Genomic DNA, 19,702 nt, shown 5'->3' on the forward strand with positions numbered 1-19,702 from the left:
CAATCAAAAGACACAGAATAATAGAATGGATAAAAAAGCAAGACCCATCTCTATGCTGCCTACAAGAGACTTACCTCAAACCCAAAGACTATAGGAACAAAGAAAGACTGAAGGAACAAAACAGCAGCAGAATCATAGAACCTAAGAATGGACTAACAGTTACCAAAGGGAAAGGGACTGGGGAGAAAGGGAGGGTAGGGAGGGATAAGGGTGGGGAAAAAGAAAGGGGACATTATGATTAGCATGTATAATGTGGGGGAGAGGGGCATGGGGAGGGCTGTGCAACACAGAGAAGACAAGTAGTGATTCTACAGCATCTTACTACGCTGATGGACAGTACTGTAATGGGGTTTGTCGGGGGGATTCAGTGAAGGGGGGACCCTAGTAAACATAATATTCTTCATGTAATTGTAGATTAATGACAACAAAATTAATTAATTAATTAATTTTAAAAAAAGAAAATAGACATTAAAAATGTGAATTAAAATATATATATATATATATATATATATATATATATATATATATATATAGGGAAATTAGGAGTATTCTCGGTGTGGCCCATGAACTACTTGCACTGAAATTCATTAGAGTGCTTACTATAAATTCAGATTAATCCCATTCTACTAAATCTCAGAGAGTGAACCCCAAGTAAATGCACTGAATGAGTTCCTTAGTTTGTTCTTATGCACCCTGAAGTTTGTCAACCACTGGGACTGTCTGTTTTCTTAGAGGTTGGGTTTCACCTTTGCAAAAATTGATGTTCCTAATTGTTATTTTAATAAATAAAAATCCAAGTTCCTCAGGTTGTGATTAAATAAATATAAGCATAGTTCTCTGAGCCCAAATACTAAAGGCAAACTAAAGAGGAAAGCTTATACTGTCTCGGCTGTACTTTATTTTACATCCTTGGTTATTTCCTGACAAGCAGAGATTAGTGGTCCCTTTCTTTTGCATATTCCTTTGTCACATTTGTTTACGTGGCTAGCTCCTGTCTGCTCCTCTGATCCCCATGAAAGAAGGAAAGTTAATGTTAGGAAACCATCTTTTATAATCACTAACTAAAGAAAATGGAATCACTGCATATGTATCTGTCCCTGTGAATCATTAGAGTGCATCAGTAAAATAATATGCAAACCCTCCACTTAGTCCCCACGTTGCCCGACTCACTGTACAGGCTCTTAGAAGACACTTACCCTCTTTAGTGTTTTCACCTGAAAAATGTGAAAATGTTAGAAACCCTCTGCTTCACTGAACTGTTGATGAGAAGGTGGAGCAATGATGTTTCAGTGTTCTATGAAGATTTATTAATTTGCAGGATTTGTCAATATTTGAGGCCTAGTGATCCAAGGCAGATAACATTCGAACAATATATGATGATTTGATTTTTATCATAAAATAAAAGAAATAGAAATTAATTGAAGAGAGTTCATTTTTCACTGTTTCTAGTGGATCTTGTTTCCTTATTTCCGTGTCACTCTAATGTGTGATCCAGAAAGCTCTAAGTGCAGTTAACAGTACAGGAACCTACACAATGTCCCATTCACATTCTTCCCTCTTACCTTGCTTTTGATTTCACATTTAATTTGTGCTTTATTCTTTGTAGACCATTAGAAATAGATTCTCAAGTGAATATTTTCTTAGACGTAACCAAACACTTATTATTAAATGTCCTCTAAGTTTTTAAAATAAGGGGAATATTCTGTCTCCTTGGTTCTAGCACTTGAAAGAATAAAATTTAATTGAAATGTGATACCAAAAGAAAAAATTCTTCTACTTAAGAAACAGAAGCAGAGCCCTTACCTTAATATTTTTTTCCCCCAGCAGTGAAACACAGGCCTGACTTAATCAATACAAAATCATGTATCTTGTTCTGCTTAGTATCTAAATATGTCACCATTAATTTTCTTTACTTAGATTCCTAATACCTACATAGAGAATTTCTTTTTGATGTGAGTGAGGGAGGGTAAAGAGACTGTGAAGGGTTTAGGGATTTCCCATGACTGGAAGGAAAAAGAATAAATTAATTTAATGTTTGCTGAAGAGACTAAGATCAGCCTATTTTAGACTTTGTTTTCTTAAATCATTTGGACAAAAAATTTTATTCTGTCATTAATCCCAATTTCTCTTCTTTTCTTAAAACAAACAAAACAAATTCCCTCAACACTGGGCTAGAAGGTCAAGAGATCTTAAAGCAAATTCAAACTGTTGACCCATGAATTCAGGAAAACGGGTTTTCCCATGAGCTCTGGACTTGCACTGGGACTTTTTGCCTTACCACCACCTAGCTTCTAAAGGACACCTGTCGTAAAAACCCAAACACCCATGAAAAACACTCTCTTGACACTACATTCCTTTATGTCTAATGACCCTCCCCCCTGAAGACTGATCAAGTGAGGATGTTTGACAACATAGTCCTAAACCATTACCTATAAGTAAAGAAAGGAATCACCTTCTGAAGTCATGGAAATAGCTGGCTATTTAAACTCTCCATGGCTATTAAAACTCCACATCTACTGAATATCAAAGTCCTTACCAAGTCCTGGCCTCACTTAAGTCTCATCTCTCCTGTAAAACTGTTGTCCAGTGTCTCATAAAATTTCTTTTGTGTTTATAGACAGAAACACGGTTTGCCATGTGATAATAGAATACTGTGTACTCTCTTTTGTTTCCTGTTTGTTTTTACCTCCCCTTCAAGTTTTTAAATTCCTTGGGGACAGGAATTAGATTAAGACTTCAAGAGACATGAAGTACTGTAAATATTTTGATATCCCCTCCACTACCACATCTAATTCAAAATAAAAATGATGTTGTGCAGTCAAATTATGATAAGAAATTCTAGCAATTTTTAAAATTTCAATACTTGTTTTAAGAAATGCCATTCTTTAAAAAAATTTTCCCCATTTTTGGTATCCTAAACAAATGGGCTTTTGGGTGATCCTAATCTGTTTGAAGATAACAACAAATATCATCCTCTTTGTGTGTTCCTAGGAATGACTGGATCCTATCAACATCTGTTAGTTTGATTAACAGAGTTCTCTAGTAATCTCTATAAAATTGAAGGATACATAGAAAATAATTTTTAACTGAAATATTGGTTTGAAGTGTGTGTTCTGTAAATCTGATATTTTTTAAAATAAGGAAGACATTTAAAATAAGGTAGCCCAAACGTCAATGGCCTACTTGTCCTCCTTTTCAAACTTCCCCAGCAAAAAATGCACTCCCATCAATGCTTCTTCTGCATTAGTAAGTGATGTAAAATTTGCTAAATATTTTTAGAGACAATGGGGACATTTTAATATCATGCACCCAAAGTAACTTGAAATCTTCTGTTTCCATTGGTTTTTCTCTAAAGTTGAGTGTTGACCATACCACCTCAGGGAGGTCGGAGAGATCTAACACTTCTTTCTCTCTTGGATCCTCTCTCCACATTCTAGATTGGTACCAAAATCCTGAAGCATCCTGTCAAGCCATTTTCCAAACAATGCCAGATTCTCCCTTTCAAGGAATCTTGGCCCAGTTGCTGAACAGGAAAATTCTTTCAGATAGTTGTATCTCATTTAGGCCAATAAAACAATCCTTAGGCCCAACATAAGCCTGTGAGAATGATCATGTCTAGGTGATGAACACAATCTACTTGACCCCGTTTTGATAAAGTCCCGTGTTTTGCTAGTTGTGTTCACATTTTTTTCCTTGTAATAAACTTTATTTTTAGAGAAGTTTTAAGTTTGCACAGAGAATTTCCATATCCTCCCAACCCCCACACTACGTGTAGCCTCCCCCACTATCAATATCCCCTAACATAGTGGTACATTCATTATATCTGACACAGTGACACATCATTACCATTCAAAACCCATAGTTTACAGTAGGATTTGGTCTTATGTTGTACATTCTATGGATTTGGACAAATGTGTAATGACATGTATCCACCGTTAATAGTATGTCACACGGAGTAGTATCGCTGCCCTAAAAATTCTTTGTATCTGCCTCTTCATCTCTCCCTCCCCGTTAAACCCTGGCAACCCCTAATCTTTTTACTATCTCTATAAATTCACCTTTTCCAGAATGTCATATAGTAGGAATCATACAGTATGTAGTCTTTTCAGATTGGTTTCTTCACTTAGTAATTTAAGTTTTCTCCGTGTCTTCATAGCTTGGTAGCTCATTTCTTTTTAGCACTGAATAATGTTCCATTGTCTAGATGTACCAGTTATTTATCCATTCACCCACTGAAGACATCTTGATTGTTTCCAAGTTTTGGCCGTTATGAATTAAGTTGCTGTGAACATCAGTGTACAGGTTTTTGTATGGCTATAAGTTTTCAACTCCACTGGGTAAATATGGAGCTTAATTGCTAGATCATATGGTACAAGTATGTTGGTTTTGTAAGAACCTGCAGAGCTGTCTTCCAGAGTAACTATACCACTTTGCATTCCCGACAGCAACGATGAGTTTCTCTTGCTCCAAAAAGTTCTAGTCCCTTTTCACCTGGATTGGTGGAGTCCATTGGTTTATAGCACTAACTACTGTATGTGGCTGATTAGGCTCATGGTTCCCTTATGAGTATCTTTTAGTCATTTAGGAAATGCAGTACTGTCATCACCTTTTAGACATGATGAATTTCACTTAAGGTTTGAACAAACCCCCCAGCCTCCCACCCCCCAATTGAGACCTAGTTCTGTTTCTTATGTGCTATGCAACTTACCAATTATTTTTAATCTCTTTATTTCTTTGGTTTTTCTTCTTTTATATAGAGATATAAACACATTTTAAAGAATATTTATCTAGTAACATTCTTAAAGAATAAAACAATTATTCTGATAAGCTTTGCGTGATTCTTAGTGAATAACATAAGAGGTGAAATAAAAGAATATTATTCAGGATTACCTAATAACAAGAATGTATTATTCCTCTTCACAACTTAAAGTTATAAAGTGCAATGTTAGTATAAATTTAGAAATTTAAAAATACTTCTCTATTTATCAAATCCAGAAGTGAGAAGAAAGAGTACTCGTGGGATGATCTAATGGGAATAAACAACATATGTGAAAGAAAAAAAATAGCAACTTTTTTTTTGCTTAAATGTAAAGGTTTGTACCTATTAAACATATTCAACACTTATTTAAACTTATCCTAACGCTTATTTAGTCCTCAAAAATTATTTCTTTCTACTCACTTGTAGATCTATTGGGAAATTTGTCCCAATCTATCAGACCTGTTATAGTAACATTAACATAAGTTCTTTATCTTTATAAAGAACTTATATAGGTGTTAAAAAAAATCAGCCCATTATTTCCAGTAATTCTATTATTTATAAAGAGATCTGTGTTGTGATTTTACTGTGATAAGGAAGCGTGTGGTTTAGAAAGTCTGGTTCAGTACTAAGCAAAGTAGCTTCAGAAAACTCACTTATGACTCCATGAACCTAGTCTGGTGCTTAACCTTAGAGTTCCAGGCACTTGATTTTGCCAGTGCCCAGAGGTGAGAGGCTCCAGGAATGTGGGGTCGATCATGTGGTCCACACTCACCAGAGATTTGTCTGTTAAGCTTAACTCCAGTTAATTAACTTTTTAATGAAAATAAAAGTCCAGGAAGAAGGATAAGGTGGTGGGGACAGACAGTAAGGGCTTCCTTTCCCTACCTTGTGTCATTATTGAACTTGTCTAGTCCTCATCTGTGATTGGGAGTAATAAATAATAAGACACAGCCTCACAAGATTATGTGAGAATTAATGAAGTAAGGTATATAAAATGCATTACAACCATACCGAACACTCAAATACTAAGGAAGGGAAAACTTTCAACTCCTTCGGTCAGTGCTTTCTTCCTCAGTATGAGGCTGTTTCATTGGTGTGTGTAAAGTTGGGATAAAAAGGAATCCGGGGGTTGAAATGAAGTTTCTGGCTTGAGACATCCTTTCCCACTACAGAAATGAACTTTCTAAGGACACCCTGCTTTCTGGAAGCTCCTTGTCTGAACAATGTTAGAGACATACTCATCCAGTTTGATTTCCTCAACATTGTTTTTATATACTTTAATGTGGTCGCTGACCTTTCAACTGATGCAGGCTTGCATTAGCTCTAAGACCATGGGTGACAAACAGCAGGCACAGATGTGGCAATATCTCCGCCAGTGTCTGGGGCAGACATCAGGAACCCATGAGCTTCTGCTCCTGCTGAGCCTAGAGTCCCTCTGAATTCTCCCCACTGCCCTCCAGGCAGCCACTATAATAGCTCACAATTTTTACTGGAAGTGAAACATATTTGCCATCCTAGGAACAGGCCACAGTGAAGTCACCACTTCCTGCTTTTAGCTTAAAACACATTATTTCTCACCACTGTGTGCTGTTCCCATTAGTCAGATTTTCATCATGCTAAGGGGTTTTAAGATACCCCCCTAAATACTTTCCACAACCTCACAAAATATGAGAGGATAAAGTTAAAAGCTGTATCGGTGAACTCTTAAGTTCCACTGTCACATATTATGTGTGAAGAAGAATGTATTTTTGGCATTTCTATTCACTGGCTTTCTTAACCTATTCATAACATTTCTGATAAGGGTGAATGGTTAAACCATTTGATAGAGTCCCGATTCTAGAATCCTAGTCAGTGACAAGAAGATGGAGCTACTGATACACAAAACTGGACAGATCTCAGGGAATTATGCAGTGCTGAAAAAGCCAATCTCAAAAGGTTACACACTGTATGATTCCACTTATATAATATTCTTCAAATGGCCACATGATAGAGATGGAAAAGAGATGAGTGATTACCAGGGCTTAGGAAGAGGGGAGAGAGGGAGGTGGCTATGTCTGGGAGAGAGTAATGTAAGGACAGAGTTTGGAAAGAATCCAAACCTACATCTGCCTTAACCTTGCATGTAGAGCCTCCAGAACTGCAAGGTAATAATAAATTTCTGTTTTTTAAGTCAGAAAAGGAAAGAAAAAAAGTTGTGCAAGGGATCCTTGTAATAGAATTGTTCTGTAGTTTGACTGTGGTGGCAGTCACAAGAATCTACAGATGTTAGAAAACTACATTAAAAAAGTACAGTTACGCACTGCATAAGGCTGGTAAAAATCAGTAGTTGGGTGGATTGTGTCAATGTCCTGGTTGTGATACTGTATTACAGTCCTGTAAGATTTACGATTGGAATGGGAAAGTGAGTGAAGGATACACAGTTCACTCTTTATTATTTTTTACAACAGTATGTGAATCTACAATTCCTTCAAAAGATTCTTAAAAGATCCACAGTGAGCCTTTTAGGAATTACAACGGTGTCTTATAGCAATTAAGTATCAAATAAAGGGGATTATTCCTTCAGAATAGTAGGGGAAAATGATGCTCAGTTGTTTTTAAACCTGACCTGACTCTGTTCTTAATAATTCCTAATATTCCCATTTTGGGGACTGTTTCCAAAGATGTATTTGCTCCCTTATCTGGCATGAATCCTCTGTATTATATCAGAAAGCTGTTGACCCAACATTCTATCAGCCTGAGAACTTTATTTAAAACTTGAGAGAGACCTGGTTTATAGTTGGTTATTTCATTTTCTATTTTTAATGTAAAATGCTACAATAAGTAAGCAAAAATGAGATCTGGCTTTTTTTCTCCGCTTAAAAATGGGACAAGGAGGGTGTTCCAGAGTTCTCTGTATTTGAGCCAGAAATGGCAAATGCAAGGCAGGCATGAATGCTGCCAGTCTCTGCTCCTGAGTCTATGACAGACATCACTAGCAGATCGTGGCACTCAGTTTTTTGAACAGCCCAAGTTTTTCCTCAGAATCCTTCTTAGCATTAACACTTTAGAAAGCCATTAACAGTAAGTTGCCACTGACACAAGATGGAGCCCCAGAGTCAGCATTTATGTGCTAAATCTCCTTTTCACAGTATGGGATTTTTTTAGTGTACCATATCCTCTGTCCGTGCCAAATAAAAGAAATTTTATGCATTAATATTTTGTTTCTTCCCCCCCCTTCACTCATCTAAGCATGACTCACAGGCTTGTTGAAATGCTTTTATTTTTCATGAGTAAAAATTCCCCAAATTGAGTATTTTTGCATTTAAATACTACATTCCTTTTAAGTAGTGCCATATGCAGCTGGCAAATGGTGAACAGATTTTTCAATTCCTTTGTAGTTTCAGCAAAAAAGGATCACTACTGGCCAATGTTGGGGAAAATAAGTTCTCCTGGGTGTATGTATATTTTTAAAGATATTTCCCTGTTTTGCAATAATTAATACATACTGACAATCTGCAGTGTCAGAGATTATTGGTATCTAAAAGTTGATGCCAATGACTTGTTTTGATGATAAAGGTGACTTTTAATCCAGAAGAAAGGGTAAAATAAGTGATTTAAATGTCTTTTCTTTACATGAACTCTATCCAGACTAGTATAAGAAAAGCAATAAAAAAAACTAACAAAGCATAGAAGTATTTGCTCAAAAGAGATCATTAATCTAGCTCAGATCCCTCCTGAGTACCTACTATGTGCTAGGACCATAGCACCCAAACTGTGTCTCAAGGTACCCCCAAGTACCATAGAGGCCATGGGATACTTTAAATTTTCAAGGGAAAGAGTAATTATCTGTCAGAGACTTAATGAGCTTAAGGTACTGCCTTCTTTCAACCTTGACCATGCTACTTTCCTTCAGATTCCTTTAGGTGACATCAGATCTTTGCAAAGCTGGATTTTAGGTAGTTACTGTGATGAAAAGCAAGAATAGGATAAAAATCCATGTAGAATAGGAAATGGAAAAGGCAGTGTTCTGTGCAGGGCCAAACAAGTACACACATCCTTATTATTAAGTAATTGTGGGTTCTCTTGAGTTTTTCTTTTTTCATAATACTTATAAATATTATAAATTTATTAATTTTTTTCTTTCAATTTATGTGTATCATTTTTTCATACAATTACTGACTTGTTAAGGACAAGAAGTACTCAAGTTATTTGTACCTAACTACGTAATGAATGGAGCTGTTAGGTATTTCTATTCTGTGAAAATATTACTTAGACATCAAATGAGTTTGGGAATCTGTTCCCCTCGGGCATTTGGGAACAGGTATTATCCATGTTATCTCATTTATTTATCATGATATTCCATAAGGTGAGTGTGATCAGCCTAATTTTTAAGCCTGAAGAAGTTGGGACTTGAGTGACACGTGCAAGTCTGGACCGCATAAGTGAATAAGGCTGACAGGGCTCAAGTGGCTTCCCTAAAAATTCATAGCAAATTAGAGGCAGAACTGAAACAAAATCCTGGTATCCTGATTCTCCTCCCAGGATGCTTTTTACAAAGCCCTGCTTTCTCTCCAAATCCTCATTTGTCTTCTTTCCAAGTCTGAATTTATAGTATAAAGAAGTGGACTTTCATTGTATGAATCTTACTGAACTACAAGAATATTTGTGCTGATTAATTGCTGCCCTCTTGATTTTGAGCATATAAGGAACATGTGCAAGATGTTATGGTGTGAGGATTGTGCAAACACTAAAACAACTTTTGGCACCCGTAGCAAGGAGACCCTGAGGTCTTTTGAAGGACGTTGTCCTCTCCTCGGGTTTCCTGGCGCTGAATGGCTGATCCTGTCTTTCAGGGAACTGGACACTTGGGATCTATTTTCAACCTGGTGAGCTCCAATTTAACACTGAAGAGAGTCTGGATTTTTCCCATCAACTCTCACAAAAACTATCCCAGATACCATCATTTTCGCCCAGAGAGGCAGAGGATACTAAGACCTAAGGTCCAATGAATGCTGATTGAACTTTTACAAGATTTGACACATTGGCCTCTATTGTAATGGGTATTTTAAATTTAAAACAGCTTACCCCAGCTTCAGTGAGCTTTTGCTTGCCTTTTCTTCAGTGGCATTTAACATTCAGCCTTATGAACAGCATGTTAAACAGTCAGTCTTTGTGCCTTTGGGCTCATTTCAATAAATTTATAGAAATTTAATTTTTTTTAAAAAACTCATTTCAAAGCTGTGTGATGATGACTCACATTTAGACAAAAATTTGTATCTAAGATTTAAACTTTCTTTGATTTGAATAGCTTTTATTTGTTCAGACATTTATCAAATATGTATTATTTGCCAATCATTCCATTCGAAACCAGACACAAAGAGGAAGCAAGCACAGAGGCCTCTTCCTATAAATAGAAGACGTAAGAATGAAAAGTCATACTTGTGAAGTAGTTTCAATAATAAGGCAATAATAATAAGACATTCACAACTTCTAATGGTTGCAGCAAAGAAAGAGGAACCAATTCTAGCTAGATAATGCTACCAAGGTGACCTTTACAGAGGAGATAGTCATTAAGTTTTAGACTGAAACTCAAGTAGGAGTTTTGCTTTTTGAACCTGTTGAGAATGGGGATTCAAAGCAGAAAGACAAGTGTGTTCTGCAACCAGAGGCTGAAATGATGTGTTGTTAGGGAGGATGCAGGAAACTGAGTATTACTAGGGTATGGAGTGCACAGAGGGGCAGCAGGAGGTCAAGCCTGTGAGTGAATGAGATTGTCCTGAGGAATGGTCTTATACACCGTGCCAGGGGAAGGATTTATCAGGGAAAAAAGTGCCAAATTTGAGGCAGGGGCAAGACATGAGCAGATTTCCAGTTCTGAGAATCACTTTGCCAGTAGTGTGGAAAACAGCTTGGAATAGGTAAAAAACCAAACACAGGAAGACCTGCTTCAGGATCTTGCTGCTCATCAGGAGGCATAACAGTGAAAACCTCTTTTCACTCACTGAATAGCAACAGGAATGCCTGGGCTGGAATTATACTAGTGTCCTTTTGGAAATTGCAATTTTTGTAATTCTGTGAGAAGAATTTAAATGTTATTAAAAGTAATTTTTAAAAGGAATTATGGGACCCACATCACCAACTTGAATTTGCTCGAAGTTTTGTCTTCTTTAGACCCAGTGACCAGTCTCTGCATGACTGGTCCCTTCACTGATGCCACAACTAGAAAGCCACATGGTACGGTAGAAAGTGGAAAGCACATGGGCATTAGAGTCCAACAGTTATGAGCTCAGATTCAGTCCATCCATGTCTTTCTTTTTCAGTGAGCCTTTTAACTCCTCTAAGTTTGGGTTTTCTCATCTATAAAAGGCCAGTGGTAATTAATCATATTTTGTGGAGTGGTGAGGATTATCTGAGATTATTTCATCTTTTAGAGCACAATGACCAACATACAATAGTTGATCAATAAGATTTAGTTCCCTTCTTACGCTTTACCACAAAAGATGTTTCAGATGTATAAAGAACTTCATGTGGTCACTGTCCCATTTGCACCATTCTCCTTTACTTAAAGGGCTTCCGAAACTTGCCCAGTCTTTCAGTGTGACAGAGCATATAACTCTTCCTCCATATCCACCTTTCAAATGCCAATACCCCAGGGTCTGGATCTTTTCCTGACTCTTTTCTCAAGAGGCAGCATAAAATAAAAGAGTTTAGGTCTGGGAGTCAGACTTGGATTGGAGTTCTACTCTGCCACTTACAGTGGAACCTTGGGAAAGTTATTTAACCTTTCTGTACCTCAGCTCTTTCATTTCTTAAATAAGGGTTATATGGCACATGGTTTTTTTTGAAAACTAACAGAAATTTCTTTCAGGATTGACTCTCATCTACAGTGATGGTTCAAGCACTACTCATTTTGTGACATTCTTATTCGTGAAAGAAAAGTACACCCAAATGCCAGCTGGATATTCCTCTGGCATCTTGAATTTTACATGTTTATGAACTCACCTCCACCTTTAACTTACTTATTCTGCTCTTTTCCTGTATTCACATTTCCTGGATTCACCAGCACAATACATGTTACCATTATTATTTTTTTTATTAAAGTATCATTGATATGCAATCCTATGAAGGTTTCACATGAACAACTTTGTGGTTTCAATATTCACCCATTTTATCAAGTCCTCACTCCCCCTATTGCAGTTACTGTCTCTCAGCACCATTATTTAACCTAGTTACTCAAAAGAGAAATCTCTAAGTTCATTCATTCTTCCATTCAGGGATAAGGTCTGGTCAGGTTTAGCTCACAATTTTCCTTTTTGATTATGTCTCCTCTTTTCCATTCCAACTCTCATCAGCATCACCATCTGTCCCTTGGATTGTGGTAAGGTCCCCTTCATGTGGTCACCAAAGTTTTCTATCAAACGACCCATCTGATGACATCAGCCTCCACTTAAAACCCTTCAGCGGTTTCCCTTGCCTCCAGGGTAAAGTCCAAACTGCTTAACAGATGACATAAAATTTGCCATTACCTTGATTATGTCTTTCAACCTCATTTTCCTGGTTTTTCTTTATATTCCAGTTGCTCTGAATTTCTTTTAGTCTCCTTTCTCTTATTTACATGTGCCATGTCACTTCTCACCTCCCTATCTATGCTCTCCCCTCTACCCAGTATGCCACCTCCCCACTTCTTCTCATTAACTTTTACTGAATTCTCACTACCACCACCACCCTGGCAAATGTGGATACTGGGAGAGATGGTGGAGGGACACCTCTAAATGCTATACAGTGTGCGAAGTGTCAATATCTCCTTGTATCTCTCTGTCTTTGCTTCCCAAGCCCAGGCAATAGGGAATGGTGCTCACTAAATGCTTCTGAATTGAACTGTCATGTTAATTGTTGATACTGCTGACATTTCCTTGGTGTTTTTTCTTTTTTTTTTTTGAAGCAGTTCTTTGGTGGTATGACTTTCTAAAGATCACTTACAGTACTAGCCTCCTGGGACAGTGTATAGCAAACACTATTTGCATGGCAAAAGCTTATTCATTTAGACTCTTATCGTTGACCATTTGTAATGATTTAGTGCTTCACCCTTTCCTTACCAGTGAAAAAGTTTCCTCATTAAGAACGCAAAGGGAATGTATGGCCCTCAAAACACACATGCTGGTCCTGCTCAAAGAAAGTAAGAAGATTCTGCTAAACAACTTTTATGCTTTATACAACTCACAGAGACCACTCTTTGCATAGGTTTTTCTTTTTGGTATCAGGGTGGGGGTGGTTATTTTTGATCAAGTGTGTTTGTGTGTGTGTGTGCAAACAGAGTTCTAATATCTACAATTGGAAGAAAACTACATGACCTAATCCAGTGTTTTCAAAAGTGTTTTCCCTGATCCCCACAGTAACAAAAATATGTTCCATTGGACCAAGACACACACATACATACATAAACAGATTAGAAGTACAGTGTTCTTAAAAGCTTATTCTTCCTAAATGACAGGCATTCCCTTTTCTATTCTATGTCATTTTTTAAATGCTGTCAAAACCCAGGAAATTGATTTTCTGATCCATTAAAGAATGAATGCCTGCAGTTTGAAAAATACTTATCTAGTTCAACTTCACTCTGTTGTAGAAAGCTTTTCCTTATAAGAGGTTCATAAAGCAATATTTAACTAGCTCATGGATGCCGTTCTCTGTAAACCCCACTTTCCTGATGCAAGGTACTAGGCATATCTGTGAATTCCTTTATTTACAGACCAGGGAGCTCATAGTGTCAAGTGAACATAAAAAAGACTTGATTGAGCTGAGAGTCAGTGGTCCAAAGAAACTGGAATCTCAGCTTCTCAGACTGCAGGGATTTTCTCCTAGAAGAACTTAAGAGTCCAAATAAATCTGAAGGATTTAAAACTGGGTTAGTAGAGAGGTGCTTGCCTTAGGATTTGAGTACCCCTAAATTTTGCTCATGTAACCTGATCTTCCCAGGGACTGAGCCATGGAAGAACTGCATCAGAGTCACCTGGGAAGCATTTTATATATAAATCCCTGGTTTCAATCCCAGAGGTACAAGGTGCTGGCTTGAGGCCTGGGAATGTGAACATTTTAAAAGCTCCCTGTTTGACCCCTTATAGAAAACCTCTGATTTGGGCTTTATGAACCCCCAGTTCCTCTTCCTGAGAACAGCCATGTGGTCTGCCTCCCTGCAGTGGTTGTTTGGGGGAACACATGAAACAGTGTGTGTAAAAGCCCCAAACAGCCCATAGCCTCACAGGTGCAAGTCATCAATAAGAAAGTCTTCTAGCTTTTCCTTCTCATCTGATCAAATTAACACTGCTTTCCTGAGTTCTGAAATTCCATAGTCAACTGCCATGTTTCAGGCTGAGGGTAACTGATAAATTGATGTTGCCAAGGTGTAGAACGGAAACTATCTTAACTACTTCCGAATTTACATACTCTCTCCTTGCTCACCTTGGAAATTATTCATTATTACTGAAAGTATTAAAAGAGATTCTATAAGAAAGAATTTGTAATACATTTGAATATTTTGCTGTGGTAACACCAGAAATGTCCTAGAACTTAAAAAAAGAGTTTCATATAAATTTTTTAAAAGTGTTACAAAATGAAGCCCTCAGTTAAAACTGACCTCCCTTAAATGAAATAACATGATGAACTGTAGTTATTACTTGTGGAAAATAGTGGGATCTGTTTGTGTGTGCACACCTGTTTTTTCCCCCTCTTACAAATGTATTCCAGAAGAAAGATATGAAAAAGTTCACCTTACAGTTTATGAGTAGGTGAAGTCTGAGTGAATCATGAAACATGTGATGAATGTCGAACTAATGCTCTCTGCCAATGGTTTGTCTTGGAAAAAAGAGAAGGGAAGAATGTTCAGTGTTAGAGGAGAAAGCATGAAAGATTTTTCAGACTATGTATGAAAAAGCTTTATTTCAGTTCTTTCATCGTGCTTCTCAGCTACAGACTTTTATTTACTAATATAGGATGTATAACAGGATTTACATATAAAATTATATCCTATGTAGGATTTATGTATCAGATCCCACACTTTATGGGTGACTAAATTCTGAGACTGTCTTAAGAGGCTCACAAGTTTTAAAATTTAGCCAGGAATGTTTTCTCAGTGGTTTAAGATATAATGAGAACATTTTAAAAACTGAGACTAAAGGACTGGAATTAGAACATTCACCTATATAGCTTCTGGTAGAGCTTCTGAATAAGAACCAGTCATACAGCCCACACTGTACTAGGGCCATGAAACACATTGGGAGACCCTTTGTTAAAACTCGGTATAAATTTTCAGGAAATAAATTAGGAAATCCTAATGTTTTTAGGCAAAATATTTAAGGTAAGGTATAGAAAGGAAGGAAGAAATAAAAGAGAAGAGGAGGGTAATACTAAAGATGGTTATGATTATCAACTCTGATAGAACTGTATCTAAGGAACTGCTTTCCAATTCTCCCCAATATCTTAATAAGAAAAGGAGCTAAGTATTTTGTCCTCCTCCTTTTTATTGCATTGCAACCGAAGAATGACACATAGTAACATGTGTTGGACAGCACTCTACAGTTTATGCATCTCCTTCACGTGTATTATTTTACTCAATGTTCATGGGGACCAGAAGATGGCTAGAATCTGTCCCTGGAAAAATACCTCTAAGGTAAGCTAAATATGATGAGGTGTCTGAAAAGGGAAAGGAGGTCATTTCTCTACAGCCAAAGAAATGACCAGGACTATAATATGAACTCCTTGGATTTATTACTGCAGTTCTGAATTTCATCTCATACTGATAGCCTGATAGTCTGTGTCAGAAAACTACTAGAATACAGAAACAGAAAGCTTCTGGTAGGACAAAGGAAGCAGCAGCCCACTTCCTGTCATGGAGTTCTCAGACAACGAGACTCTGTCATTGAAAAACACAGCACAGTGTTAGGTAGAACCACTGAAATTGCCAAAATAGTCAAAATGCTGAAATATGGACAATTTTATATAGTATAACTTAAAAAGAAAGAACCTTTTCTAGATCTCTGGTGTAGATCTGTGTCTGAGACCTCACTCTACTGCTGCTTTGTTATGTGATCTTGGCCAAGTCCATTTAACTTTCTCTGAACCCATTTCCTCATCTGTGACAAAACAATGTTTTTCTCATAGAACAATTGGAAGAATCAGAATATATGGTGTGATCAATGTCTAATTCATAAAACTATCACTAGTATATAACCATAAATGTGAGTTATTATGTTGGACCAGCAATGGGTTAGCTGGTTGTTTGTATAATCTGAGACAGTCAAGTCTTCCCTGGTCCACCTGTAGCCCCTTACTTCTAACTGTGAATCCAAATATCAGGGGTTCTTCTTACCCTTCAATCCAACATCCATTATTCACTGAGTTTTCTACTCTTATCTTATTAATTCTCTAATCCATTCTTTTTGTCTCCATCCCCAATTTTAGGTCCTCATCATATCTATTGGCTGTTGTTATGATTGCCTCCAAACTGTTCTCCCTGCTTCTAGCCTTCACTTCTCAGTCATCTTTCCTACTGCATACAATCTAACTATCTAAGTCCTTTGCTAAAAGCCTGCATTTGCTTCCCAATAATCTACAGAACAAAGTCCAAGTCACTTAGTATAGCATGTGGGCCACCCCATGACCTAATCCTTACTAACTTCTTCTGCCCATCTTCTACCATTGCCCCCTTAATAAGCTGTAGTAACAAATAGCAAATTGCTTTTAGTTCTCTGCACATACCATCCATTTCATCCTCCTGTGCCTATGTTTGTGTGGCTTCCTTAGTCTGGAATGCTCATCCCGTTGTTTCTGTTCCCTCTAGACTCGTACTCATCTTTTGAGACTCATATTATGCATGTCAGATGGGACTCTTCCCAGGTTCCCAGGTTGGGGTGGGTACCTTTCCTCTCTGCTCTCACAGACTAATTATTGCAAAAACTGCAATTGCTGTGTGGCAGGAGTTTCCCAGGCAGAGCTCCATGGGCAGGGCTGCCACACTGGCTGCTTACCTCACCACAGTGACTTTGCCCAAGAGGTAGAGAAATAAAAGGAGATGGGAAAAATGGGGAGCTGTCAAAGAAGGCTGAAGAGATATGGCACTTTTAAAACATTTCACTGAAGAATTGTAATGCAGCTCTGTTTTCAACCTGGATTCTTGAAATTCATTGACAGAAACCGGTGCCATGGTCATTAGACCATACTGTGTCTTCGTGGGATGTGGTGGGGGAGGTGATCAGTGTAGATAATTACAAAGCTGCTCTGTTACCTGGTGTTCCAGAGCTCATAACAAACACAGCCCAACAATGACTCAGAGCTTCTTTATAAGCCAAAACAAGCTGATATTCTTGCCGTGACAGTTCACAAAGGCTTTTACTTTTGATCTAGAAGGAAATACAGGTGAAGGCTAATTTGGTGTTTTCTGAGGGTAGATAGAAAAAGGGTATGAAGTTTCATCATTACTGCCTGATACCACTGATTGTCTCTGTGGTTCAATTAGCCACATCTTGAGAGAAAAGGCAGAATGAATCTGAACATTCCTGGATGGCAGCCCAGTCCTGCAGGTATGTTTTCAATTGCTTGTGGCTCAGCCAGGACCATGTGACCTCAGTGCTGGAATTCACCTGAGTATTGTAGGAGGTATAGGTCACCTTTTCTCTTCCATGCATATCTTTCTATGTCTTTCTAGATCTCTCATACACATAGGTGATTTCAGGATACTGCAGGCATGGAGTTATGTCTCATTTTTTTAATAGGTACTTTGAAAAGCATTATGTAGTAGGAAAATAATAGATTTCGAGTCATACACAAATATATTTAAATATCAGTGCAATTTATTAAGCAGGGGGGTCTTACATGAATCATGTAATCTTTTAGAACAAGCGAATGATACCGATCTCAGCAAGACTGATTTAAGGAATAAATGAGAAGATACGTGAGGGCCGAGCACTGTAATTAGCACCTAGTAGGAACTTTTATTTTTTTCTTTCATCACCATTGCTAATGATCAAGTTCTTTAGTTCCTATTTCTGATTTGGAAATAATTCATTTTTTTTCTGTCTTCTACTCAGTTTTGAGAGCTGCAGGTCCAGCAAAAGCACTGTGGCTATTTGTAATAGAAACAGATGGATAACTAGACCAGACAGAAGAAAAATAGGGAGGCTCTATGAGCGAGACATAACCCAGGGCTCGGCTGATTGACTGTAATTCAGAACATCCATCATCATGGTCCAGAGATAGACACTGTGAATTCTAAGCCTGACTCAGGCTGTGATTCCTTCTGAAGTGTTAAGCAACTCATTTAATATCTGATGAAATTCACCATAGTGCTTAGCATAGCTGGGCTGTCTCAACCAAGATCATTTATTATACACTATTGTTACACATTAATGCAAAAAAAAATTGAGATCCTACTGAGTAAGGGATTTAACTTGGGTCTGTAATACATCTAGGCAGTCTATAAATTCCCAGAAATAGTACACACAGTTTGGGAGATATATGTGCATGGCAATATTTTATGGGGAGAGGACCCACGGCTTATATTCTCAATGGAGTCTGTGACCAAAAAGAAATCAAGAGCCACAGCTATAGTAAAAGAGAGACCGTTTTTATGAGTGTGTTTTTCCTGGAATCCTAACACATATGCCCTGATGGAAACAGGATTGGAGCCATGTAGTTGCTGTGAACTGTACTCTCTCTTAATGGGGTTTTTATTACATTTGTTTCTCAAAAGAAGTCAAACAGGCATTCCAAGCTCCATTTTAATTGTTGATGAAACATACTTGAGTTTGTAATATTCTTCTAACCATGAACTTTCCTGATCATTCTCTCATATTTCAAAAACAAAATCCTAACTATTTAGTTACCTCAAATGACAAATTCCTTGAGGATAAGGGACCAAGGCTTGGAAGTTTTATCACACACAGTGACCTAGTAACCCAGCATCCTTGCATATACATTACTTATAAATAAAAACTACTCTGTACTTGAGAGTACCCTTAAGCAGATGTGAACCAGCAAGCTAAGTGTTGCATGCATGGCCTATAGCTGGGCAGAGCTGAGAGGCAGGGGAGGCACCATAGTGGTGGGGTGGGTTTTGCTGGTGATTGAAGACTGAGAGCATTTGAAGTGAAGAGGCTAGAGTAAAGACTGTTACTTCAGAGATGGAATTGGTGTGTTTTTCCCCCATGCCTTCTGTGTAGCTGCATCTATTCTATCACAAGGGAGTCCTGAAAAGCCTAGAGTGAAGCTTCCCCCACCAGGGGACATCCTATTGCAAAGATGCCTGATGAACCTCTTCAGTTTCTTCAGAAGCCTACTCAAGAGATTAGGACTTGGTGGCAAAGGAAGTATGTTGTTCCCACATGCCAGCACTGACTTAGTTCTTGCTATTGCTTTTCATATTCCTAAATATAAACTTCTTTTTCTATGATAATGCTAGTGAGAGAATGGAGCACACTATATAGGGCAGATATTCCCAGGATACTAGGGAAGCATGAGATCACCAGGGAGTCAGCAAGTGCGTGGTTAGGGCACTGTGTACGCCACCACTCTCCTCAGCCACCCAGCAGACATGCACATAACGGGGCAAAAGCCTGGGCCTTGGGCTGTGACAAGGCTGAATGTGACGCCAGGTTCATCACTCACTATCTACGCTGTGTTGGCAAATTGTGGAACTTCTCTGAGAACTATTTCTCATTTGCAAAGTAGAGATGATTAGACCCACATAACAGTGTCATGCTGTGAGTTTTAATGAGATAATGCACAAAAAGTATATGGTGAGCTTTAATAAATGCTAACATACGGTTAGCTAGTCTTGTTCCACAGAATTTAATTTTCTGAGAAAAGAATATAATTTTTACATATAATATATGTAAAATGTAACATGCGTTACATGTATAATACAATATAAAAATATGTATTACATTTTAGAAATATTAAAAATTAGGTTTCATG

The 19,702-nt window shown here is 37.7% G+C and overlaps 1 protein-coding gene across 6 annotated transcripts in view; it reads left to right on the forward strand.

The window, feature by feature from the left end:
* The window catches only part of SGIP1 (SH3GL interacting endocytic adaptor 1), a 198,199-nt gene that overhangs the window by 48,932 nt on the left and 129,565 nt on the right, over positions 1-19,702 (forward strand). The window contains exon 1 of one of the 6 annotated variants that reach the window (XM_073234086.1): positions 9,903-17,310. The exons of 4 other annotated variants lie outside the window; for them this stretch is intronic. In XM_073234086.1, the coding sequence (XP_073090187.1) occupies positions 17,271-17,310 (40 nt within the window). In that variant the 5' untranslated portion in view covers positions 9,903-17,270. Of the gene's footprint in view, positions 1-9,902; positions 17,311-19,702 lie in introns of those variants that run through there. One more of the 6 variants, XM_073234094.1, reaches the window with a different exon arrangement.

This window comes from Manis javanica, chromosome 4 (genome assembly GCF_040802235.1).
Source record: "Manis javanica isolate MJ-LG chromosome 4, MJ_LKY, whole genome shotgun sequence".
NCBI lineage: Eukaryota > Metazoa > Chordata > Mammalia > Pholidota > Manidae > Manis > Manis javanica.